Source organism: Trachypithecus francoisi, unplaced genomic scaffold, assembly GCF_009764315.1.
Source record: "Trachypithecus francoisi isolate TF-2019V2 unplaced genomic scaffold, Tfra_2.0 Lachesis_group20, whole genome shotgun sequence".
Classification (NCBI taxonomy): Eukaryota; Metazoa; Chordata; class Mammalia; order Primates; family Cercopithecidae; genus Trachypithecus; species Trachypithecus francoisi.
In genome coordinates, this window is record NW_022681466.1 from 25057996 (window position 1) to 25085233 (window position 27238).

The 27238-nt window shown below is 47.2% G+C and overlaps 1 protein-coding gene and 1 long non-coding RNA gene across 3 annotated transcripts in view; one reads left to right on the top strand and one right to left on the bottom strand.

Moving 5' to 3' along the window:
• On the bottom strand, positions 1-27157 carry LOC117067223. The gene is made up of 3 exons (XR_004430657.1): positions 27146-27157; positions 8239-8411; positions 1-492 (listed from the first exon to the last, which is right to left on the bottom strand). It is a non-coding gene; the product is annotated as an uncharacterized LOC117067223 (long non-coding RNA).
• Positions 8182-27238, top strand: part of ACSF2 (acyl-CoA synthetase family member 2) — a 49283-nt gene continuing 30226 nt past the window's right edge. Inside the window, exon 1 of one of the 2 annotated variants that reach the window (XM_033183464.1) lies at positions 8182-8408. In XM_033183464.1, the coding sequence (XP_033039355.1) occupies positions 8272-8408 (137 nt within the window). In that variant the 5' untranslated portion in view covers positions 8182-8271. The remainder of the gene's footprint in view (positions 8409-27238) is intronic. The other variant, XM_033183465.1, reaches the window with a different exon arrangement.

Sequence of the window (27238 nt, forward strand, 5' to 3'; positions counted from 1 at the left end):
AACTTCAAACGCCTGTGCTCAACGATTCTCCCACTTCAGCCTCCTGAGTAGCTGGGACTACAGGTGTGCACCACCACGCCCGGCTAGAAGCTATTTTTTCATAAGGATTAAATGAGTTCTTAGTCCATAGAAGGCACTCAAAAAATCATTCCTGTAAAACTGTTCATCTCTTCCTTATTCCTGCCTTCTCCCCTCTGTTCATTCCATTTGGCTTAGAATGCCCTTTCCTTTCTCCCTTTCCATGGTCACCATCCTTTTCATCCTTCAAATTTCAGTCCAAATGCCACCTCCTCTAATAAGTCTTACCTGATCATGCTGAACAAAAGTGAGCTGTTCTGCTGATGCCCATAGCACTATGTCCTGCTTGGCATTAGTTGCTGGCATGCGTAGCAGTGATAGCAGAGGAGCCTGAGGGCAGTCTGCTGGGGGTTTCCAGAGAAAGGCTTTCCTTGCTCATCAAAGGCATACCAAGACCATGAGGGAAGACACTACCTAATTCAAAAAAAATAAAACAGGCCGGGCGCAGTGGCTCAAGCCTGTAATCCCAGCACTTTGGGAGGCCGAGACGGGCGAATCACAAGGTCAGGAGATCGAGACCATCCTGGCTAACACGGTGAAACCCCGTCTCTACTAAAGAATACAAAAAACTAGCCGGGCGAGGTGGCGGGCGCCTGTAGTCCCAGCTACTCGGGAGGCTGAGGCAGGAGAATGGCGTAAACCCAGGAGGCGGAGCTTGCAGTGAGCTGAGATCCGGCCATTGCACTCCAGCCCGGGCAACAGAGCGAGACTCCGTCTCAAAAAATAAAAAAATTAAAAAAATAAAATAAATAAATAAATAAATAAAAATAAAAAAAAAAAACAAAAAAAAAATAAAACAAAGAAGGCAGAGGGAGATTCGACAAAGAGGAGGAAATGTGAGCACAGAGGCAGAGATTGGAGTGATGTGGCCATAAGCCAAAGAACAACTGGAGTCACTAGCTGCTCTAAGAGATAAGGAATAGATTCTTCTCTGGCTTCCCTCAAAGGAACCAGCCCTGCCAACACCCTGATTTTGTTTATTTATTTATTTATTTTTTTGAGACAGTCTCACTTTGCTGCCCCGGCTGGAGTGCAGTGGCATGATTGATCTCCGCTCACTGCAACCTCCGCCTCCCGCCTTCGAGCGATTCTTGTACCTGAGTAGCTGAGATTACAGGTGTGCACCACCACGCCCAGCTAATTTTTATATTTTTAATAGAGATGGGGCATCACCATGTTGACCAAGCTGGTCTTGAACTCATGACCTCAGGTGATCCACCCACCTCGGCTTCCCAAAGTGCTGGGATTACAGGCATGAGCCACTGCACCTGGCCCAACACTTTAATTTTAATCCCGTAAGACTCCCTTCAGACTTCTGGCCTCCAGAACTGTAAGACAATAAATTTCTAGGGTTTTAAGCCACTACATGTGTGCAGTTTGTTCCAGCAGCAGTAGGAAACTGACACATTGCTTCTTTCTCAGGACTAGATGCAAACCTCCAGGAGACCTTCTGCAACACACCTTGGGTAGATGCCTCTCCCCCAGCCTCCCTCACACAGCACTGGCCGCAGTGCAGGCCATTGTCAGTCTCAGGACTGGTGTTTTCTCCTAGACAGCGAGCTCACTGAGAGCAGACGCCATGTCTCATTCATATCATGCTTGTCAGCAAGTAGTTACTCAATGAATGAAAGCTGAACCAAAAAAAAAAAAAAAAAAAAAAAAGAAAGTTGAACCAATGAATAAAAAAGGGAAGTTAAATTAGATTTGGTTTAACACTGGGTCTTTATCCAAGACTTCATAGTTGACTTTAGTTCTTGACTTTGACCCAAGGAAAGTAAAATATTATGCCATCCAAATAAAGATTTTTGTCCTATCCTCTTACAAAAGCAAGGCTTTCATAGTTTTTTTGGCAGTTGCTGGGATTATGGCTTAGTTTTTCAATTTGGGGATGTAAGCAAGAAAATACAGATTATTTAAAAACACGTCTGCCTGTGCCTGCAGCAATTGTTAGTCTCAATCAAGATAATTTTACTCAGCTGGGTATGGTGGCGCCTGCTTGTGAATCCCAGCTCTCTGGGAGGCTGAATCAGGAGGATTACTTGAGCCCAGGAGTTCAAAATCAGTCTGGGTAACACATTGAGATCCTCATCTCTACAAAAAAAAAAAGAAAAATTAGCCCAATGTGGTGGCATACGCCTGTAATCCCAGCTACTCAGGAGGCTGAGGGGGGAGGATCACTTGACCCCAGGAGTTCAAGGCTGCAGTGGGCTATGACTGCCCTACTGCACCACTCCAGCTCCAGCCCAGGTGAGAGGGAGACAGTCCCAAAAAAAAAAAAAAAAGATAACTTGATTCTACACGGTAGTTCAGAGCAAGTTCCTTATTTTCACTTTCAGTTTGAGAATGAGAAACATCCATGTTTAGAACAATTTTTATTAGGCATTTTATTTTTATATTGACTACAGGATCTAATTGACTTGATTAGCAGAATATATGCATTCTGTTCCAAGTCGTTTCAACCTCTTTGAAAACTGAAACTTCCTCATCTTCCTCTCCCCTTTTCTTTCTGTGGCTGCCAGCGGTCTCTCCTTTTTTTCCACCTCTCCTTCATGATCACTGCATTTCTTATTAGACAGCTCAGTTCTCAAACACATAGTGAAGGAAATTCTTTAAAAGGACCATTTTTCACTAACTACTTGGAGACAATTACCACAGAGAGCTATGAAAAATTACACTAGAGAAAAGGGATTTGCTCAAGGTCATTGACAGAAAAAGCACTAAGGCTGGATTCTTTCCAGATCTGACGCTGAAGTTGATTGAAGTTGATTCTAAGCCTAAGTAAACTCTTTGTACTCATTTTTTTACAGTGAAAACCTCATCAAACTCATTAGTTCCTGTAACTGATTGAAGCCTCCCTCAGGCATGTTAATAAAAAATTTTATTAAGAGAATCATATACACCATCTTAGAAAATAAAATAAGGAAACAGTTTTGTTTTTTTTTTTTTTTTTTTTCAGACTGGGTCTTGCTCTGTCACCTAGGCTGGAGTGCAGTGGCGTGATCTCAGCTCACTGCAACCTCTGCCTCCCAGGTTCACGCCATTCTCCTGTCTCAGTCTCCCGAGTAGCTGGGACTACAGGTGCCTGTCACCACACCCGGCTAATTTTTTATATTTTTAGTAGAGACAGCATTTCACTGTGTTAGCCAGGACAGTCTCGATCTCCTGACCTTGTGATCCGCCCGCCTCAGCCTCCCAAAGTGCTGGGATTACAGGCATGAGCCACTGCAACCAACCGAAAATAGCTTTTTTAACAAAAGCCTGTTCTCTGCCCTCACTGTTCCTCCCACTGCCATGCCCCAAAGAAAAGTTTTTTTAAAAGTTGTGGAAAAATGGACATAAATAAAATATATCATTTTAGTCATTTTTAGGGGTACAGTTCAGTGGCATTAAGTATATTCACATTGTTATACAACCATTACCACCATCCATCTCCAAAACCCTTTCATCTTCCTAAACTGAGACTCTACACCCATTAAACAAATAACAACTCCCTATTCTCCACCCCACACACCTCACCCCTGGCAACCACCATTCCACTTTGTCTCTATGAATTTGACTGCTCAAAGTGTCGCATATGAATGGAATCATACAGTATTTATTCTTTTGTGTTTGGCTTATTTCACTTAGCACAATGAGTTCAAGGTTCATGTGGCTTGTAGCATGTGTCGGAATGTCCTTCCTGTTTTGAAAGCTGAATAGCATTCCGTTGTATGGATATACCGCATTTATTTATGCATTCAATCATTGATGAATATTTGGGTTGTGTCTGTCTTTTGGCTATTGGGAATAATTCTGTTGTGAACGTTGGAACACAAATGTTTGTTGGAGTCCCTGCTTTCCATTATTTTAGGTATATACCCAGAAGTAGAATTGCTGGATCATATAACTCATTTTTAATTTTTTGAGGAACCACCATACCATCCATTGTGGTGGCCCCATTTTATATTCCCACCAGCAATGCACATGTGTTCAATCTCTCCACATCCCCATTAATACTTGTTATTTTCTGGGTTTTTTTGTGGGTGCTCTTTTTTTTTTTTTTTTGAGACAGGGTCTTGCTCTGTCACCCAAGCAGGAGTGCAGTGGTGTGATCTCAGCTAACCACAGCCTCAACCTCTCGGGGTCAAGCGATCCTTCTGCCTCAGTCACGCACCACCACGCTCAGATAATTTTTGTACTTTTTGTATAGGCAGTTTCTCACTTCATTGCCCAGGCCTGTCTCAAATTTCTGGACTCAAGTGATCCACCCACCTTGGCCTCCAAAAGTGCTGCAATTACAAGCGTGAGCACCCGCACCTGGCCTGTTGCTGTTTTTAAATAACAACCATCCTAATGGGTGTGAGGATGGTTTTGATCTGAATTTTTTGAGTACCTTCTCAAGTGCTTATTGCCCATCTGTATATCTTCTTTGGAGATATATTTCTTTTTTTTCTTTTTTTGAGACAGAGTCTCAAGCCTGTCGCCCAGGCTGGAGTGCAGTGGCGGGATCTCAACACACTGCAAGCTCTGCCTCCCGGGTTCAAGCCATTCTCCTGCCTCAGTCTCCCAAGAAGCTGGGACTACAGGCGCCTGCCACCATGCCCAGCCAATTTTTTCTTTTTCTTTTTTTTTTTTTTAGTAGAGACAGGGTTTCACCATGTTAGCCAGGATGGTCTCAATCTCCTGACCTTGTGATCCGCCTGCCTTGGCCTCCCAAAGTGCTGGGATTACAGGCATGAGCCACCATGCCCGGCCTGGAGATATATTTCTTTGGGGAATATATATTTCTGTTTTTTTTTTTGAGGAGGAGTCTCGCTCTGTCGCCCGGACTGGAGTGCAGTGGCCGGATCTCAGCTCACTGCAAGCTCCGCCTCCTGGGTTTTTTACGCCATTCTCTCCTGCCTCAGCCTCCCTAGTAGCTGGGACTACAGGCGCCTGCCACCTCGCCCGGCTAGTTTTTGTATTTTTAGTAGAGACGGGGTTTCACCGTGTTAGCCAGGATGGTCTCGATCTCCTGACCTCGTGATCCGTCCGTCTCGGCCTCCCAAGTGCTGGGATTACAGGCTTGAGCCACTGCGCCCGGCCATTTCTGTTTTATCTTCTTCTGCTACTTGCCTCTAAATGACATACTTATTTTGCCATTTTTAGATTTTCTGTTTGATAAGTGGGGATTTGCACCCCATCTCTCCTCCCTAAGTCTTGCTACTATAGTTTTTTTTTTTTTTTTTTTGAGATGGAGTCTCACTCCGTCGCCCAGGCTGGAGTGCAGTGGCCGGATCTCAGCTCACTGCAAGCTCCGCCTCCTGGGTTTATGCTATTCTCCTGCCTCAGCCTCCCGAGTAGCTGGGACTACAGGTGCCTGCCACCTTGCCCGGCTAGTTTTTTGTATTTTTTAGTAGAGATGGGGTTTCACGGTATTAGCCAGGATGGTCTCGATCTTCTGACCTCGTGATCCGCCCGTCTCGGCCTCCCAAAGTGCTGTGACTATAGGCTTGAGCCACCGCGCCCGGTCGCTACTATAGTTTTATTATTATTTTTGTACATAATGACATACCCCTTTATTTTTATTTTATAGTCTGCCCCGCCCCTTCCCTCTCAACTACTAACAGATGTAACTTCCAAGGTTAGTGATACTTACATTTACATTCTGTTCTGTAACTGTGACTAGGTCTTCTGTACTTTATCCATAGGTTGATGTTACAAGTGACAACAAAAATCAATAAATGGTGTTTTCATTTTGAGCCTGCTTTTGAAGCACAGAAGCAGGACATGGGCAAAGGGGCGGGAACAAGGGCTTTCTCATGGTAGCCAATGGCATGAGCCAAACTACAGGGACCATAAATCATGCAAGTCACTTGCAGCATAAAGGAGATGTGATGGCTCAGGCAGAAGGCCCCTTGGGGAGCAATGGGGAATTGAATTGGTTAAAGGGAAGGAAGGGAACTTGGAGGGCCTGGATGGCCCACTGCCCTGCTCCCCACTCCCCTATACTAGCCCAAGAATGCTGGGTCAACATGATTCCCCCACCATGGCTCACAGACTTCCCCACCAGCCTTCCTTCCTACCCACAGAACTTTCTCCCAGCCTTCCTTCCTACCCACAGAACCAGTGCCTACCAGGGCTTTGCAGAAATAAAACAATTCCCCCTCCTAAAAAAGGTTTGCAATTTCTAACACAGAGAAAGGTCTTAGAGTGAAGACACGAGAGGAAGGAGAGGATGGAGGAAGAAACCATCACTGAAAACTGGCCAACTACCAGTTCTGTGCCACCTACTCAATTCTTATCCAGCACTCTGAGTGAAGTTGGTATTATGATCCCCATTTGACAGATAGTGAGGCTGGAGAGGTCCCGTGACTTACCCAAAGCTGCAAAGAGACTACAGGCAGAGCTTTGGCCTATGTTTAAGAGGCTGAACCTCTTTAGGATTCAGTTTCTTTATCCATAAAAACAAAGACACATTCCAAGGTATGCCTGTTCCTTGCAGGGTGTTTGTGAGGGTCAGAGAAAATGTCCTTGAAGAGCCTGGCATGTACAAGATACCCTGAAACTGGTGGCTACGATGCCACAGCCTGTGCACCTAGGAAGAGTCAGGAAAGCCCAGTGTCTTGAAAAGCCGAGGCTGGAGCAAAGTTCAAGGAGGAACTCACTTCTCTTCTGCTCCAGGACTGACCCTCAAACTAGCCAGGAGAGTGGAAGGACCTACAAGATCAGTACCTACCCCTCACGTCATAGGCCAAGAGAGGCACAACGGTTTACCCAGGGTCACCAAGCAAGCTAGAGGCTGAGCCTGCCAGTCAGGGCTGGGACCCTAGACTTGTGAATGCCCCAGCCCTCCACTTTCCCTGGTCCGCTATCAAAGAATTAGTCTAATTAGGAAGGCACACCCTTGCAGGCCCAGCCTCCTGTGATCTCTTTGTTTCTCTGTCTCTTCCAGCCCCAACCCCACAGAAACTGAAGTGTGTGGACCCTCCCTAGGAACCGGGGTTCCAGGAAGGATTTGAGGTCATGCTCAAGATCATAAAGAGGCTCAGCGTGGACTCCTTCTCATGACCGAAATGGAGCCAGAGTTCCCAGCTAAGGGCAAAGGTCACCTCAGGCCAGGCTCCACTCTCAGCCACCCCTTCTGCCTGGCAGAGTTTACTTCATCTCCTCCTGTCAGGAGAGGGGAGGTCACACTGCCAGGGCCTTTGCCTCGTTCTTCTCCAGCTCCTTCTCTAGAGGAAGAGTCATGGCTAGCCCAAGGCAGTGTGGACCCGGAACAGGCATAAACTGTGCTACTCTTTGGTGCTCAGTGCCACCTTTCCTAGCCAGGAGCAAAGCAGGATTATCAACTTCTCTGTCCCGCAGCTCGCGCATGTCTTAGTACCCCACCCACCCCTGGAACTCAGGAACCCTCTGGAGGGGCATAAGGTTGCTTTCCATTCACACCTAGGGCAGCACAGGGAACTGTGCCACAGGCCCCAAGACAGGCAGATGGAGGATGAAATACACAGGTCCCAGTCCCTGAGGCCACCTTACGGTGCCTGGCCCTCAACCCTGTGCAGGTCAAGGCAGAGGCGGCCGAGGAGGGATGGGAGGATGCCTCATGTGAGATGGTGTACAACTGGTGTCCCTTCTGAAGCCGACATCTGGCCTCAGCTGGGACTCTGGCGCCAGCGGGCTCGCAGGGGGCTCACCCGTGACACCCTTTGTCCCGGCTGCCTCCCCACCCCCGCGGGCCCTCTGCTCCAGCTGGCATGCCTCAAGGGCGCTTCACGCCTGCTCCTTTGGCCCCTGGCTTGCAAGCAGCGGGGCCAGCTCGTGACCCGAGCGCTAAAGGGGGCAGGGGATGGACGGATCTTGACCTTGCCATCTGGCCCCGCACGGATGTGCTGCTGGCTCTCCCTCTGGGAAATCAACAAACGTTTGCGCCTCTAACATCCAGGCCCCTGAGAATGGTCGCGAGGAAGATCTGTCTCGGACTGCAGCTGCGGCCTTCGGATACAGAGGAAACCAGTGCTATTCTTCGAGGGTGGGAGGGGGAGGGTCGCGGGGTCCGAGGGGAAGGTGGCCCCGCGCGAAGTCGCCACTGCCGCGCCTCGCCCCGCCCCACCGGCCGAGACCCAGTCCGCCGCACCCCATAGGCAGAGGCCACCCTCCCCGCCTCCCCGCCTGCTCCGCGCCCGCCCCGCCCCGGCTCACTTTAAAAGTTTACTCGGGCCGGGACGCTGGGCTATGCGAGCCACTGCAGCCTACGTCGGGATGCTGCGCCTGGGGAGAATGTGCGCCGGGAGCCCGGGGCTGCTGGGGGCCCGGGCCGCCCTCTCTCGGAGTTGGCAGGAAGCGAGGTTGCCCGCTGTCCGCTTCCTCAGGTACTGGCCCCCCGCGGGAAGAGAGGGGGCGGGGCAGTTCCCTGGGAGAGGAATTTGGAGGTCCCGCCGAGCTTCGGAAGCCCCACCTCTGGACGAGTGCACCGGGGGGGAGGTACCCGCCCCCTACCAGCACCTAGGCAATAGGAAAAGCTGGCTTGGCCTGGTGGACTTGGCAGGGGGCTTTGGTTGGTGGCTGCAGGGACTTCGAGTTCTGGTCCGAGACTCTCGATTCTTTCTTCTTTATGGGCACAGAGGGCAAGGAATGTGGGCTTTAAGGAGAATATTCCGATGGGGAGGAGCAAGGGCCAAGGCCTAGGCGCCACTGCCTCTGAGTTGGAACCCCTTCATGGGCAAACTTGGGGATCAGCCCCATTCTCCCCGACCCAGGCCACTAAACTTAGCAGTCTCCTCTCTCCTCATCAGCTGCTCACTAACATGGCTTTCATTCTTTGCTGCCTGCTCCTGGGCCTATTTTCTTCTATCCTCAGTGCAAGGGGTGGGATGGAAACTGGCAGAGGATTTAAGTTCCCAGTAGTTTCACTGCCTCTGCAGCAGCACAGTAAGTAAAGCTGCCTTCCGGTGTGACCAGTCCCTGGGAGGACCCCGTGAGATGGCAAATGTGAAAGTGCTTGAGTCACAGAGAGCAGGCTGCCACCAATGCTATCAGTGCTGTTAGCTTCAGCAGCACCACTTGGGAGCCCTGTGCACCACTGAGCCTGTCCTACCACTCAATGAGGCCAGATACTAAGTCTGTGGTCAGGACACCACTTTCAACAACATCAGATGGGGTGTGGGCCTGGACGTGGAAAAAGGAGAAGTCAGAACAAAGCTGTGTCTCAGAGAACTAGATTTGTTTTTGTTTTTAAAAAGGCTAAGCAGGAAGAGTTGGAGGAACATGCAGACTCCTTTTTTGCTGGAACTCCAAGATCACAATTTTTGAACTTGCTGATTCCTGAATGCTAGAAAGCATGCAACGCCTTAACATCACTCTGCCTAATTTGCTGAGAAAACTAAGTGGATCAAGGCTGGTCAGTAGATGGGACTGAGATGAGGACAGTGGGGTCCTCTTCCCAGTGACCCTGGGAAGTCACTCACTACTTCCCAGGGTCTCCCTAGACAAGTTCAGCCCTCCCCTGACCCCCTAGTCTCTTAAGCCTCTCCTCTGGACTCATGGGTGCCCCCTCAGGCTGGGAGGACTCTAAGGAAAGTTACTCCCTGACGTGTGCATATTTTATCATACTAAATCAGACCAAAGGGGAGTCTCTCAGCCTACTCTGGCTCAGGAGGCTGCCTAATGCAAAACAAACAAAGTAATAAATAAACAAATAATAAATCAGGCCACATGGCAACATTCCTGACCTTTGACTTTTTTGTCTATAAACAAAATAGGTCACTTACCTGCTACAGCCCTGGGGCCTTTGAGAGCACCAAGCTTCAGAGAAATTGTTATTGCTATGTCAGGAGGAGACTCGTTTATACAGAGAGATGATTTTCTGAGTGTTTGGCCTACCTCCTTTCTGCCCCTTCCACTCCCTTGTGCTTGCACCCTTATTGGCTAACTGTGGTGGTTTTACCTGATTTCTGTCCTACTTTCCACTTCAGAAGCCTCAGGGCTCAGGCCGGGCATGGTGGTTTATGCCTGTAATCTCAGCACTTTGAAAAACAGAGGTGGTAGGATCACTTGAGCCCAGGAGTTCAAGGCTGCATTGAGCCATGATCATGCCACTGCACTCTAGCCTGGGGGTCAGAGCAAAACCTAGACTCAAAAAAATAAAAATAAAGGCTGCATGGGTGGCTCATTCCTGTAATCCCAGCACTTTGGGAGGCCTAGGTGGGCGGGTCACTTGAAGTCAGGAGACCGGTTTGGCCAACATGGTAAAATCCCATTTCTACTAAAAATACAAAAATCAGCCAGGCGTGGCCTGTAATACCAGCTACTAGGCTGTCTGAGGCAAGAGAATTGTTCCAACCTGGGAGGCGGCGATTGCAGTGAGCCAAGACTGCACCACTGCACTCCAGCCTGGGTGACAGAGTGAGAATCCGTGTCAAAAAAATAAAAAATAAAGGCCAATCATGGTGGCTTATGCCTGTAATCTCAGCACTTTGGGAGGCTAAGTGGGCAGATCATTTGAGGTCAGGAGTTAGACCAGCCTGGCCAACATGGAGAAACTCTGTTTCTACTAAAAATACAAAATTGGCTGGACATGGTGGCACATGCCTGTAATCCCAGCTACTAGGGAGGCTGAGGCAGGAGAATCGCTTGAACCTGGGAGGCGGAGCTTGCAGTGAGCTGAGATCATGCCATTGCACTCCAGCCTGGGCAACAAGAGCGAAACTCCGTCTCAAAAAAAAAAAAAAAAAGCCAGACGTGGTGGTGCATGCCTGTAATCCCAGCTACTTAGGAGGCTGAGGCAAGAGAATCGCTTGAACCCGGGAAGTGGAGTTTGCACCACTGCACTCCAGTCTGGGTGACAGAGAAAGACTTCGTCTCAAAAAAAAATAAAATAAAATAAAAATAAAAAAAGAAGCCTCAGGGCTGAAACCATCAGCAAACATTCCTGAGAACAGATTCTGTGTCAAGTGCCTAGCACGTGCTATGGATATAGAGGCCACAAAACTCAGTCCTCACCCTGCCAGGAACTTGCAGCCTCGTGGGAGGAGAAATAAATCAAGTTGAGCACAATTTAGTGTTGCAAGTGCCATGGTGAGGAATGCACTTGGACTTTTGTCCTCTGTTTTCTCCGATCTGCTCACACACAGCCTGCTTTCCTGATGCCCAACACCCAGCCTACTACTTATCAGATCCTGGTTTTGTCTGATAGAAAAGAGCAAGGACTTTGAAGTTATACTGTCCTGGATGACAGCCCTGGCTCCTCTCCCTGTTGGTGTATGACCTCGGGCATGTTACCTACCCTCTGAGCTGGTTAGCGCATCACTCTCACTACCTACTTGCTGTGTTGTTGGGCCGATGAACAGAAAATGCTTGCTTTTCTTCTCAGCCTTTCCTTTGAGGCAGGGCTGGTCCCTGGAAACCCTTGCTGGTGCCTGGGTGGGAATTCTGACTGATTTGAAAGTAGGAGAGGATCCCCTCCTTGGTGGCCTCTTTCTGGAACCCAATTATTTCTCCTAGCTGATTACCAAGGTGGTGACTTCCACCCAGCTACATGTCCAGTCCTTGGGTCTGCTGGACGTCCTCCTCTCCATTTGAGGCAGAGCTGTCCAGAGTCTTTTTCTTTTTCTTTTCTTTTCTTTTTTTTTTTTTTTGAGGTGGAATTTCGCTCTTATTGCCTCAGGCTGGAGTGCAATGGCATGATCTCGGGTCACTGTAACCTTCGCCTCCTGGGTTCAAGCAATTATCCTGCCTCATCCTCCCAGGTAGCTGGGATTACAGGTGTACACCACCTGCCCAACTACTTTTGTATTTTTAGTAGAGATGGGGTTTCACCATGTTGGTCAGACTGGTCTCAAACTCCTGACCTCAAATAATCCACCTGCCTCAGCCTCCCAAAGTGTTGGGATTACAGGCGTTAGCCCCCGCACCCAGCCCAGAGTCTTTCTCCCCAGAAGGAAAGAAAAAGCTCTCCTTTGCTTTCCAGAACTCCTCACGACCAACTCCTTCCCCCTGTCCACATGCCTCCTTTCCCAAGGAAGGTGGATGGGTTAGTCTGGGGCTTCAGCAAACCTCCAAGGAAGGAATTCAAGGAGAAACCTGGACTGAGCAGCCTTCCTCCAGACCTCCCCTAAAGCTGGCCTGGGGCTGTCTATGAGGCAGCTGCATCCAGGGTATTGGGAACACTCAGAGCTGGGAAGACAGAGGGATCAGTGGCTAAAGCCTCTCAGAATTGGGTGTGGTGCTCAGAGCTGGGGATCCAGTGACTTGGTGCTGATGGTAGGGACAGAGGGGTAAGTGGGCTTTGTGGACCACTCTCCATGGGGATGGCTATGCTCATATAAGACTGTAGACCTGGCCGGGCGCGGTGGCTCAAGCCTGTAATCCCAGCACTTTGGGAGGCCGAGGCGGGCGGATCACGAGGTCAGGAGATCGAGACCATCCTGGCTAACACGGTGAAACACCCGTCTCTACTAAAAAAATACAAAAAATTAGCCGGGTGAGGTGGCAGGCGCCTGTAGTCCCAGCTACTCGGGAGGCTGAGGCAGGAGAATGGCGTAAACCCGGGAGGCAGAGCTTGCAGTGAGCTGAGATCCGGCCACTGCACTCTAGCCTGGGCAACAGAGCAAGACTCCGTCTCAAAAAAAAAAAAAAAAAAGACTGTAGACCTAAGGGAAAAAACCGAGGCAAAAGTAATATAAGTAGAGAGTTTATTTGGGGCAAGTTTTCAGACTGCAACCCAGGAGCATAGACTCAAGTTGCCCTGAATATATGCTCCGATGAGCAGCAGTTACAAGTGGGTTTTTAAAAGAAAAGAAGGCAGGGTGCAGTGCCTCACGCCTGTAATCCTGGCACTTTGGGAGGCCGAGGCGGGCGGATCACAAGGTCTGGACCAGCCTGGCCAATATGGTGAAACCCTGTCTCTACTAAAAATACAAAAATTAGCTGGGTGTGGTGGCAGGTGCCTGTAGTTTCAGCTACTCAGGAGGCTGAGGCAGGAGAATCACTTGAACCCGGGAGGAGAAGGTTGCAGTGAGCCGAGATCGCACCACTGCACTCCAGCCTGGGCGACAGAGCGAGACTCTGTCTCTAAATAAATAAATAAATGAAAAGAAGAGACAGTTCCTAAGTGATTTACCAAGAACGTACATTAAAATGATTTAAGCTATTGATTCGTTATACCTTGTTCTTTGTATCACAGATTTTGTAAACCTGAAAGTAATGGGTGAAGCAGCTAGTTAGGAGCAAAATGCCTTTAAACAATTGTCCCTGGGAAGGGGGCAGCATGACTGAAGTCCCACACTCATGTCTCTCTGGGCTTGATACATTTTGCATACATCACATAGCTCAGAGAGCTGCTGAGCTATTTTTCTGTTCTTGTGAGTGACCAACGATTTACACACACATGGAAAACTACAAAATGCTATTTCTATATGAGTGCCTTGTATTAAGCCTGGAAGTGTTTTGGGTGGTAACCATAAATAGGTACAAGAAATAGACTCTTCCCATAATTTCCAAAACATGATTTACGAATGATTTGGTGACGATATCCCTATGCATTCCACTGGGGATCCTCCAGTCTAAATGTAACAGTAGAAAATAACTATGAACTTGGCTGTTGGAATCAGTGAATGGTACACATCTGTTTTAGTTACCCTCCTCTACCTTGAATGCTGTACATTGCTGCAGTCTACTGTGAAGCATGTAAAGGTAATAAAAAGATGAATGAGTTTGTTTTCACGGACAGAGCTATTTTTCTAGAAGGAGTCTACAGGGGAAGACCATAGACACACTGATTCAAGGCAGAAAGTTCGCAGTACCATTAAAGATGTCAATCAAAGCAGGAGGAATCTGGTTTGTGGAAATAGGAGGGGGGAGACTTCCCAAAGAGCCTGGGGTTAGAGCCTGATTCCTGAAAGGATAGGTCTGCAGCTTGAAGCCTTTGCACTTCCGTGAAATCTCACTTGTGCTTCAATCGTTATGAACGATCATAGCCCGCTATAATCTCAAACTTCTGCACTCAAGCGATCCTCCCATCCCAGCCTCCAAAGTAGCTAGGACTGCAGGCGAGTGCCACCATACCCAGATCATTTTTAAACTTTTTGTAGAGATGGGGTTATGAAGTGTTGCCCAGGTTGGTCTCAAACCCCTGCCTCAAGCCATCCTCCTGCCTTGGCCTCAAGTGCTGGGATTACAGAGGTGAGCTGCTGATCCTGGCCTCTATTTTACTTCAATCTACAGATGAAACTTTGGATCCAGGCAGATCTCGATTCAAATGAACCACTTTCTAGCTGAGTAGTTTTTTTCACTTAAGCTGAACTTGACTTTTTTTTTCTTTCTCTTTTTAGTGGAGACAAGGTCTCGCTCTGTCACCTAGGCTGAGTACAGTGGCATGATTACAGCTCACTACAGCCTCAAACTCTTGAGTGATCTTCCTATCTCAACCTCCCCAGTAGCTGGGACTTCAGGCCTGCATCACTATACCCAGCTAATTTTTGAATTTTTTTGTAGAGATGTTGTTTTGCCATGTTGCCCAGGCTGGTCTTGAACTCCTGAGCTCAAGTTACCCGCCTGCCTCAGCCTCCCAAAGTGCTGGGATAACAGGCATGAGCCACCATGCCTGACCTTGACTTTTCTTATGTATAAATAGTATGTTGTAAGGGTTAAATGAGATCCCATAAGAAAATGCTTAACACGCAGTTTGATGCCAAGGACATGTTCAACCCAATTGCATGGGTCAGTGAGCAACCTGTCCTAGGGGGAGCTATTTTACAGGAATGCTTGTGTAATGATGGTTTGGTCCATTCTTACAGTGACCCTGAGGCCCACAGTATAGTAACTGTGTCTGGGGAGTAGGAGGGAGAAGGTTCCCGCAGGGGAAACTGCCTAAGCAAAGGTGAGGCTGCTGGAGATGGGTGGACAGGCCTGAACTTATGCTGAGGATGGAAATAAAACTGGTCATACATTCAACAGGCCAACATGCAGGCTGTAATTTCATCTTCTGGGTTGGCCTTGCCATGGGAGTGTCCTAATAATGAAGGGTAGGAACAATTCTGCCAGTGCCTCTCCCTTTAGAACTAAACATGTTGTATTTCTAGCTTACAAATCATGCTTTCTAAACCTCAGTGGCATGCATGTATTCCTCTATTTGGGAGTTAGTTGACAGGAAAGCAAATCCCAACCCTTCCTCTCCTAACTTAGTGTGGCTTTAGGCAAGTTACTCAATCTCTGCAGACCTTAGTTTGTTTGTAAAATAGGCTGTTTGGACAAGATGTGCTCTACCTTTCGGAGAACATTCTGTGATTCCTAAATGGTCTGGAGTTTGAGCCTGATCCCTAAAACCAATAAGGCTGTGATTTGAAGTATACAGCCTTCATACGTGTGTGAAATTTCACTTGGTCTCTTATGAACTCTGAGTATGCAGCCTTCTTAACCTTCTGACATTCTGTAATTCTGTAGTCCCTGTTCAAAGAGAAGCATCAAGTTTTGTTTTATATACACATACACACACACACAGACACACACACATTTAAATATGTTTTTCTTTTTATTTTTCTTTTTGAGACGGAGTCTCCCACTATCACCAGGCTGGAGTACAGTGGCGCTGTCTGGGCTCACTGCAACCTCCGCCTCCCGGGTTCAGCAATTCTGCCTCAGCCTCCCAAGTAGTTGGGATTACAGGCACCCGCCACCATGCCCTGCTAATTTTTTGCGTTTTTAGTAGAGACAGGGTTTCACTATGTTGGCCAGGCTGGCCTCAAACTCCTGACCTCATGATCTGCCTGCCTTGGCCTCCCGAAATCCTGGGATTGCTGGACTCAAACAATCCTCCTTCCTCAGCCTCCTGAGTAGCTGGGATTACACACAAACCACCATGTGCACCCGGCTACCTCAAAGGTTTTCTTCCTAGAAAACTAAGATCTAGCCTTGTAGGTATTTTAGTAATCCTATCAAGGGAAAAATGTCTTGACTCAGCCCCCATCCCTGACTCCTGGGCACTCTTCTCCTGGGGTCTTTGTCCACCCATTCCAAAAAAAAAAACCCTGCAGCGTAGATGCCTCCTGACTCCAAGTTATTTCAGGCTACTCTGTTGCCTGAGCTGGAGTGCGGTGGCGTGATCATGGCTTACTGCAGCCTTGACCTCCCAGTCTCAGGTGATGTGCCCACCTCTGCCTCCCAAATAGCTGGGATTACAGGTGTGCACCACCATGCCTGGCTAAATTTTTTGTATTTTGTTTTGGTAGAGACGGATTTCCACTTTGTTGCCCCAGTTGGTCTCAAACTGCTGGGCTCAAGCGATCCTCCCACCTCAGCCTCCCAAAGTGCTGGGATTACAGGTGTGACCCACCACACTGGCCCTTCTATGTCTTCTTGAGAGAGTTTTCTGAACCCAAATTATCACTTCTTATGTATTTTCTGTACGTACTTACAGACACCAGTGGTTCCATTCAAGATGCTGAAAATGGGCCAGGCACAGTGGTTCACACCTATAACTCAGCACTTTGGGAGGCTGAGGTGAGAGGATCACTTGAGCCCAGAAGTTTGAGACGAGCCTGGGCAACGTAGGGAGACACCATCTCTACAGCTAATACTTTTTACAAATTAGTTGGGTGTGGTGGCATGCGCCTGTGGTTCCAGCTTCCTGGGAGGCTGAGGCAGGAGGATTGCTTGAGCCCAGGAGGTCAAGGCTGCAGTGAGCCGTGATCATGCCACCACACTCTAGCCTGGGTGACAGAGTGAGAGCATGTCTCAAATAATAATAATAATAATAACAACAAAACAAGATGCTGAAAATGGAAGCTTCCACCAATATAGAGTATCTTGTTCAAAATCATTACTGGGCTGGGCATGGTAGCTCATGCCCATAATCCCAGCACTTTAGAAGGCCGAGGCGGGTGGATCACCTCAGGTCAGGAGTTCAAGACCAGCCTGACCAACATGACAAAAACCCGTCTCTACTAAAAATACAAAATTAGCTGGGTGTGGTGGTGTGCACCTGTAGTCCTCGCTACTCGGGAGGCTGAGGCAGGAGAATCTCTTGAACCTAGCGGGTGGAGGTTGCAGTGAGCCAAGATAGCACCACTTCATGCCAGCCTGGGCGAAAGAGCCAAACTCCATCTCAAAAAAAAAAACTTTTTTTTTTACTGTAGTCCTTACTACTCTTTGTAGTCGTTTGTAGTTTGGTCTTTGTAGTTGGTGTTTTTCACAGGTCACATACTCCTCAGGGAGGTTATGTTGAGTGGTAGAAAGTTCTTGGGGCTTTTTTTTTTTTTTTTTTTTTTTTTTTTTGAGACGGAGTCTCGCTCTGTCGCCCAGGCTGGAGTGCAGTGGCCGGATCTCAGCTCACTGCAAGCTCCGCCTCCCGGGTTTACGCCATTCTCTCGCCTCAGCCTCCCGAGTAGCTAGGACTACAGGCGCCCGCCATCTCGCCCGGCTAATTTTTTGTATTTTTTTAGTAGAGACGGGGTTTCACCGTGTTAGCCAGGATGGTCTCGATCTCCTGACCTCGTGATCCGCCCGTCTCGGCCTCCCAAAGTGCTGGGATTACAGGCTTGAGCCACCGCGCCCGGCCTTTAAAATGTTTTTTTTTTTTTTTTTTTTTTTTTTTTTTTTTTTTGAGGCGGAGTCTCGCTCTGTTGCCCGCACTGGAGTGCAGTGGCCGGATCTCAGCTCACTGCAAGCTCCGCCTCCCGGGTTTACGCCATTCTCCTGCCTCAGCCTCCCGAGTAGCTGGGACTACAGGCGCCCGCCATCTCGCCCGGCTAGTTTTTGTATTTTTTTTTTTTTAGTAGAGACGGGGTTTCACCGTGTTAGCCAGGATGGTCTCGATCTCCTGACCTCGTGATCCGCCCGTCTCGGCCTCCCAAAGTGCTGGGATTACAGGCTTGAGCCACCACGCCCGGCCAGTTCTTGGGGCTTTATGGTATAATTACATAGAGTAAACTGCACAGATTTTTTTTTTTTTTTTTTTGAGATGGAGTTTCACTCTTGTTGCCCAGGCTGGAGTGCAGTGGAGCTGCACAGATCTTAAGCGTATAGTTTGATGAATTTGAACAAATATATCTACCTATTGCTCAATATCCCAAGATACAGAATTTGTTCATTACTCCCAAACAGGGCTGTTCAGTAGAAATATCATGTGAGCCACATATGTAATTTTACAGTTTTCCTTCTTTAAAAAGTGAAGAGAAGTAGGAAATATTAATTTTACTTATTTATTTTTAAATTTTTTTATAGAGATGGGGTCTTACTATGTTGCCCAGTCTGGTCTTGAGCTCCTAGATTCAAGCGATCTTCCCATCTCAGTCTCCTAAAGTGCTAGGATTACAGGTGTGAGCCACCATGCCTGGCTGGATACATTAATTTTAATGATATACACTTTTTAGCCTAGTGCAGCCAAAATTATTTCAACATGTAATCAACCTTTGAAAATTACTCATGAGATATTTTACATTTTTTTCATAAAGTCTTCCAAGTCGAATGTTTATTTAGTGCATACAACACAGCTTAATTCAGACTAACCACATTTAAAGTGCCCCATAGCCACATGTGACTAGGGCTACCATATAGACCATGCTGTTCTAGAAATTTCTCTTGTACCCCTTTCCAGTCAATTCCCTTCCCCAGCCAGAGACAACTGCTGCTCTGATTTCTGTCTTCATGGATTAATTTTGTCTGTTCTTGAATTCTAGAGTATGTATTCCACATACTTTTGTGTCTGGCTTTTTTTTTTTTTTTTTTAAGACAGAGTTTCACTCTTGTTGCCCAGGCTGGAGTGCAATGGCTCAATCTTGGCTCACCACAACCTCCACCTCCCGGGTTCAAGCGATTCTCCTGCCTCAGCCTCCTGATTAGCTGGGATTACAGGCATGTGCCACCACGCCTGGCTTATTCTGGATTTTTGTAGAGATGGGGTTTCTCCATGTTGGTCAGGCTGGTCTCAAACTCCCAACTTCAGGTGATTTGCCCGCCTCAGCCTCCCGAAGTGCTAGGATTATAGGCGTGAGCCACCGCACCCGGCCTGTGGCTGGCTTTTTTTGCTCAGAAGCCAAGAAGTGCTTTTGGGAGGAACAGCTCATTAACCTTGACAAAAACTCACAAAAGTGAGTTTTATATACTAAATAGCTCAATGTTTCAGAGTTCTGTATGTATTCTAGCTAGTACTATTCCTTTGTCAGACATATGGCTTACAAATATTTTTTCTCACTTTGTAGCTTTTTTTCATCCTCAAAAGGGTCCTTTGCAGAGCAATTTTTTTTTTTTTTTTTTTTTTCAGAAAGGCCTCACTCTATCACCCCAGCTGGAGCACAGTGGTACAACTACGGCTCAGTGCAGCCTCAACCTCCCAGGCTCAAGTGACCCTCCTGCCTCAGCCTTCCAAGTAGCTGGGAATATGGGTACATGCCACAAAGCCCAGCTAATTTTAAAATTTTTTTCATAGAGATAGGATTGCACTGTGTTGCCTAGACTGGTCTCCAACTTCTGTGCTCAAGTGATTTTCCCATCTCAGTCTCCCAAAGTGCTGAGATTACTTTGCAGATGTGAGCCACTATGCCCAGAACAGAGAGCAACTTTAAAAAATTATTTATAAAGTCTAGTTTATAAAGTCTAGTTTAGTGAGTTTTTTTTTTTTAGGTGGGGTCTCATTATGTTGCCCAGGCTGGTCTCCAGCTTGTGGGTTCATGCAATTCTCCTGCCTCAGCCTCCCAAGTAGCTGGGACTACAGGTGCATGCCACTGCACCCAGCTCTCAGTGAGTTTTTTTGTTTGTTTTTAATGGATCATGCTTTTGGTGTTAAGTCTAATAACTTTTTGCCTAGCTCTAGGTCCGGAAGATTTTACAAATGTTTTAAGTTTTACATTTTACACTTAAGTCTGTGATTCATTTTAATTTTACTTATATAGAATGTGAGACTTAGTCAAAGTTAGTTTTTGTTGCTGTTGTTGTTTTCCTGCGACAGAGTTTCACTCTTGTTGCCCAGGCTGGAGTACAGTGGTGCAATCTCAGATCACTGCAACCTCCGCCTCCCGATTTCAAGTAAATTCTCCTGCCTCAGCCTCCTGAGTAGCTGGGATTACAGGCGTGTGCCATGCCACCCAGCTATGTTTTGTATTTTTAGTAGAGATGGGGTTTTGCCGTGTTGGCGAGGCTGGTCTCGAACTCCTAACCTGAGGTGATCCACCCGTCTCGGCCTCCCAAAGTGCTGGGATTACAGGTGTGAGCCTCCGTGCCCAGCCAGTTCTTTTTTTTTTCCCTGAGGCTCTTGTGTTTTTAATGGGCAGCATGCATTAAAATGGCCATCAATTAAGAAAATGACCATTTACTAGTGCTCTTTTGGGGATTTTGTTTGTCACAACAGCACCTTCGTCTTGAATAATAGTTGCACATTGTAACTAGTGTAAATATATCACCTATTTATTCAGGTACATAAAAGTTATAATTTTATTTCAGGATAAAACAACTATTACAGGTTCAGACTCAGCAGTTCAGGGTTGTCCCTCCTGCACAAGCATTGGCTATCTCTACTCCCATATCAACGACCACTGGAAGGTCAACCACTAGCCTAGTGTCTGTGCAAATCAAGGAAAGGAGCCCCCCAGGAGGATGCAGCCCCATGGCATGTGGCTTGGCGAGTGGCACATGGACTAGAAGAGTGAGATCATAAAACTTTGGGTGGTGTGCAAGGGAGATGGGGAGAGCCTGCCTTTCAACTGCCATGAGCTAGGAGATACATTGGACAAATGAGCTAGAACACAAGAGTGAACGTGTTGAATGAGGACTGAGGCTTTGCTATGAGTACAGCATGTGAATGTCATGGACAGATCAGGGCTCTTGCTTATTGCATAAATGTTGGTCTTGGCTGGGCACAGTGGCTTATGCCTGTGATCGCTGCACTTGAGGAGGCTGGAGTGGGAGGGGTGCTTGAGGCCAGGAGTTTGAGACCAGCCTAGGCAACACAGCAAGACCCTGTCTCTACAAAATAAATAAACAAATAAATAAAAAACCCAGCTAAGTATGTGACTCTTGCCTGTAGTCCTAGCTACAGGAGACTGAGACAGGATAATCACTTGAGCCTAGAAGTTCCAGGCTGCAAGGGGTCATAATCATGCCATTGCACTCCAGCCTGGGCAATAGAGCAAGACCCTGTCTTAAAAAAAAAAAAAAGTTGGTCTTGACCTTGACCCTTTACATGACAGGTGCCGTGGGTCTCCTGCCATGCCGGGAAGTTGCTTCATCTTTTGGATGTTGTAGACAGCCTTCTTAGGAGATCATCAAGCCCCTTGTATTTTCCCTCTTAAAACTTTCCTTTGAAAAAAAATTGAAACACAATTACATGGAAAAATAACAAACACCTGTGTGGCTGACACAGAATAAAAATTTAACCTTTCTTGTTTTCAGAAAATTGTAAATGAAATAAAACACTACAGATTGAAGTTGAAGTCCCTTTTCTGTCCCTCCTCTAGCCAACCCCCACCAGAGAGCCACCATCATAAATTTAATATATGTTGTGCTGAAGCACATTTTATACTTTTAGCATGTCTCTGAGTCCATAAGTAGTACAGTTGCCCCCCAGTATCTATGGGGGGTTGGTTCCAGGACCTCCCTTGTATACCAAAATCCTTGGATGCTCAAGCCTGTGGTATAAAATGGTGTCGTATTTTCATATAACCTATGTGCATCCTCCCATGTACTTTAGATAATCTCTAGACTACTTACAATACCTAATATAGTATCTACACATCACTTCATTCGTGTGGATTCGTTATAGTACTTAGTGAGTAGCAAGTTCAAGATCTGAGTTATTAGTTTTACCTGCTGTATAGCAGTCCATCCTATGACTATATCTCTAGCAGTGAAATTGCTGTGCTGAAGAGTTGACATTTTCAGCTTTTTTAGGTATTGCCCTGGCGAGATTGTGCTACTGTGACCACCAACAGCAACCAAGTTTTGCTATTTTCCCACATCCTTGCAAATATTTAGTATTGCTGGACTGTAAAGTATCTGCTGCTGGGCTCAGTGGCACGACCCTGTAGTCCTAACTACTTTGGAAGCTGAGGTGGAAGGATCACTTGAGGCCAGGAGTTTGAGGCCAGCCTGGGCAGCATAGACACTGTTGCTGAGAAAAAGAGTTTGCCACTCTGGTGGGGGTGAAAGAGTATCTCATTGTGGTTTTAATTTATACTTCCCTAATTACCAGTGAGATTGGGCATCTTTTAAAATATTTATTTGTAATGTCTTCTGTGTCTATTCTGTTCCTATTCATTGCCCATTTATTGTGTGAGATTATTTGTCCTTATTGATTTGTGTTTTTTAAAACACAGGCTAAATATTAATCCTTTGTCTCTTATATGTAAAATGAAATTTATAAATCCAGGCCATTGCTTGTCTTTTAGCCTTGTTGATGATGTATGTTTCTCTGTGGACCTAGGGACCAGCCTCCTATTGGGGGTAAGGAGCAGAGGCCAGTCCATGGCTTGGAACAAAACAGGATATTGCTTTAAATTTCATTTTGAAAGCTTCACTGGTGGCTAGCTAGTATGGCACCCTCTCCAGGAAGCAGGGGGTGGCCTCAGCATGGGGACTATTCCTGCAGTTCTCTGGGCCCCTCACAAATCAAGTTTCCGATTCCTTCATCCTCCCTCCCCAGTGGCTTCTGAAGAGGCCTTTCCTAGGGCCTGAGGCAATTCCATCCCCCAGGAGGGGCAGGGTCCACCTGTAAACCTCTGGCCCAGGTTCCAAGAACCTCTACCCAGAAGGTAATATGTAACAGGAGGCAAAACAAACAGCTTCTCCTCTTATATTCTCCATGGCAGACCTGTTTGCCCAGGCATTTGCAATCCTCCCTATCAACTGTGGCTCCCTCAGAGCCCAGCTCTGCCCAGCTCTACATGACCGTGTCAGAACTGTGCAATCCTTTGTGCCCACAGTGACCTCTAGCCCCTGACTTTAGTTGCCAGCCCCGAGTGTCACAGAATGCCACAGCTATTTCACCTGCATTGCCCTGAACCAGCTGGCTCATGTTTTCTGTCCAGTTCCTGCTGGTAGGCAAGGCTGGGCTGGGCAGGGCTGACGCTGGGGCAGAAGGTTTGCCAGGTGGGTCCGACCAGGTGGCTGCACAGGTAGGGTGCAGAGCCACTATGGGTTGCTGCCAGGAGAGGTGAGCTGGCTCACAAGAGCAGAACAATGAGAGAAGAGGCAGCAAAGAAAAAGAATCAGACACCACAAGGAGATCATGGAAAAGTCAGTGTGTGCTCAAGGACTGCTAAGTGAGAGGCCTAGTGGGAGAAGCTGCTGAAGGGGCCATCCCGGGAGGGGCTCCCCATGGGCCAGAGGCACTCAGAGGGCTCCCCATCAGCCTGCAGGGCCCCCAGGGCAGGACGTGGATGGGCTGAGGAGTAAAGAGCAGTACTCTTGGAAAGGGGTCCAGATTTGCCACCCATCAGGGTCAGAACCTTAAGAAAATGAACTCCTTGCCAGGCGCGGTGGCTCAAGCCTGTAATCCCAGCGCTTTGGGAGGCCGAGACAGACGGATCATGAGGTCAGGAGATCGAGACCATCCTGGCTAACCCAGTGAAACCCCGTCTCTACTAAAACATACAAAAAACTAGCCAGGCAAGGTGGCGGGCGCCTGTAGTCCCAGCTGCTTGGGAGGCTGAGGCAGGAGAATGGCGTAAACCCAGGAGGTGGAGTTTGCAGTGAGCCAAGATCCGGCCACTGCATTCCAGCCTAGGCGACAGAGTAAGACTCCGTCTCAAAAAGAAAAAAAAAAAAAAAAGAAAATGAACTCCTTGCTTCTTCATTCTTAAAAAGAAATGGTCTGAGAGTAATGTGAGAATCATATGAGACACCCAGGCTGTGCGGTGGCACGATGTCGGCCCACTGCAGCCTCGATCTCCCCAGGCTCAGGTGATCCTCCCACCTCAGCCTTCCTAGTAGCTGGGACCACAGGTGTGCACGACCACACCCAGCTAAATTTTTTTGGTGTTTATTGTAGTGATGGGGTTTCACCATGTTGCCCAGGCGGGTCTCAAACTCCTGGGCTCAAAGGATCCGCCCACCTTGGCATCCCAAAGTGGTGAGATTACAGGCGTGAGCCACCACGCCTGACCTGGTGGTCCTTTTTAAGTCACAGGGCTCTAAAAAGATTCATTTTGTACTGCATTGGGGTCTTGGAAGCCAGAGAGTCCTGGGTTTGAATCTCAGGTTGACTGTTTACATGCTCTGTGACTCTGGGTGAGGCGCTGCATTTCTCAGAGGCTCATTCCCTCATCTGTAAAATGGGTATGGTATCTTGGTCAGGGAGTGGTTAGGAAGATCACAGGAGATCAGGCATGCAGGGTCTTTAGAAGAGAGCTGGCATGAGGACACAGCAATAAACATCAGCTCACATTTTTCCAAAATCTGCTTTATCACCTACAGTATATTAGACATTTTCCATGTCATTAAATATAGTGTCTTCATTTTTTTAAAAAAAATTTATTTATTTATTTGTTTATTTATTTTGAGACAGGATCTTACTCTGTCTCCCAGGCTGGAATGCATGGCACAATCATGGCTTACTGCAGCCTCGACCTTGTGGGCTCAAGCAGTTGTCCCGCCTTAGCCTCCCAAGTAGCTGAAACACAGGCGCACATCACCATGCCCAGCTAATTAAAAATACTTTTTTTGGCCGGGCGTGGTGGCTCACACCTGTAATCCCAGCACTTTGGGAGGCCCAGATGGGTGGATCACCTGAGGTCAGGAGTTCAAGACCAGCCTGGCCAACATGGTGAAAGCCCATTTCTATTAAAAATATAAAAATTAGCCAGGCATGGTGGTGCATGCCTGAAGTCCCAGCTGTTTGGGAGGCTGAGGCAGGAGAATTGCTTGAACCCTAGAGGTGGAGGTTGCAGTGAGCTGAGATTGTACCACTGCACTCCAGCCTGGGTAATAAGAGTGAAACTCCATCCCAAAAAACAAAACAAAACCACACTTTTTTTTTTTTTGGTAGAGACAGGGTCTGCCATATTGCCCAGGCTGACCTCAAACTCCTGGAATCAAGTGATCCTCCCGCCTTGGCGTCCCAAAGTGCTGGGATTACAGCCATGAGCCACTCTACCTGGCCTTTTAGTTTAGTTTTGTTTTAGAGACAGGGTCTTTCTCTGTCACCCAGGCTGGCATGCAGTGACACATTCATGGCTCACTGCAGCCTAGACCTACTAGGCTCAAGCGAACCTCCTGCCTCAGCCTCCTGAGTAGCTGGGAGCACAGGTGCACACCACCACACCTGGCTAATTTTAAATTTTTTTGTAGAGACGGGGTCTCAATATGTTGCTCAGGCTGGCCTGAGCTCCTGAATTCAAGCAATTTTCCTGGCTTGGCATCCCAAAGTGCTGGGATTATAGGTGGTGAGCCATTTTGCCTGACCATGTATTCATTTTCCAGTGGCATAGTGTTGCATTGTATATGCTCTCTGACTTAGTTATCTAATCTCTTACTCATAGGAATAGTTTCTTTTCCCCCAGTTCTTTGCTAAGCAGCAATTAATGTCTCTATTCATACCTTTAGGCATTTTTTAGTTTGGTTTTTTTTTTTTTTTTTGAGATAGAGTCTCGCTCTGTTCCCAGACTGGAGTGCAGTGGCACGACCTTGGCTCACTGCAACGTCCGCCTCCTGGGTTCAAGCAATTCTCGTGCCTCAGCCTCCCACATAGCTGGGACTACAGGTGCATGCCACCGTGCCCGGCTAATTTTTGTATTTTTAGTACAGATAGGGTTTCACCATGTTGGCCAGGATGGTCTCGATCTCATGACCTCGTGATCCGTCCGCCTCGGCCTCCCAAAGTGCTGGGATTACAGGCGTGAGTCAGCGCATCCGGCCAGGTTTTTTTTGTTTTGTCTGTCATTGTTGTTTTTTAGAATAAAGCCCTAAAATTAGAATTGCCAGGAGGCCAAACAGCCTCTCCCCTTAGATTCTCCATGGCAGACCTGTTTGAAAAGGTATGCATTTTCCAAATGTTAATAGAAATTACCAAATCAGAAGGAACCCAGATTTACAGATTTTGAAGCTAATACAGTTTGGGATGCCCTGTTTCTCAACAAGAAAAAAAATTCTCAAGTATCAGATTTTGTGAAAACTGAAGATTGATTTAGAATAAGAAAAGAATTTGCTACCAGTTGCTGCGAGCTTGAAGATTCTCTTTTGAGCTCTGTTTAAGCAATTTGTCAGAAATGCTGACAGATAAATGCTTCCTGATTTGCAGCCAGCCTTCCCTCTCCAATTTCCAGGCACGCCCAGCACTAGGATGGTAGGTAGGGGCCAGGCGGTGGGGGGCGGGCATGCTGAAGTGTAAGTTTCTTAGGCTTTCTGCCTTCGTACTTACCATCTTCTAAAAATCTTATACCAATTTACATTCTGGTATATTTCTCCACATGCTTGCCAACATTCCATATAATCAATACCTTGTTTTTATGTTGAAATTCATAGCCATTTTATTAATCTTCTCTACTTGGGGAGTTTTATTTCGGCCCTATTGAATGCAGCATGATAATTTAGTGATCTAGCTTATCCAAAATAACCTCTCCCACTGATTGCATAAAGCCAGCAAGAACATGAACCTACTTGGGTTACAAGGATGAACTCTTATTTAGCTGCAACTGCTTTCTAGTACTGCCTGTGAATACTCTTTGACAAAAGTGCCTGTCGTGGAAATTTGAAATTAAACATAGACTCCTCTAGAAAGACAGCAATCTTTGGTTTGGGTAGAGGATTACTGATTTCTTCTATTTTCTCTTCTTGTAATGTTTCATTTATTACATTATCAGACAGGTTGAATTATGTTATATCTTATATAATTTTTGGAATAGCAGCTTTTTGGCCCCAGTGGTATAATAATTTAGATAAATGATCAAAAGGAATTGAGTCTGAAATATCAGCCACTGCCTGGGCACGGTGGCTCACACCTGTAATCCCAGCACTTTTGGAGGCCGAGATGGGCGGATCACTTGAGGTCAGGAGTTTGAGACTAGCCTGGCCAACATGGCAAAACCCCATCTCTACTAAAAATACAAAAAAATTAGCCGGGCGTGGTGGTGCATGTGTGTGGTCCCAGCTACTCTGGGGGCTGAGGCAGAAGAATCGTTTGAACCAGGGAGGTGGAAGTTGCAGTGAGCTGAGATCCCACCACTGCACTCCAGCCTGGTGATAGTGCGAGACTCCAGCTCAAAAAAAAAAAAAAAAG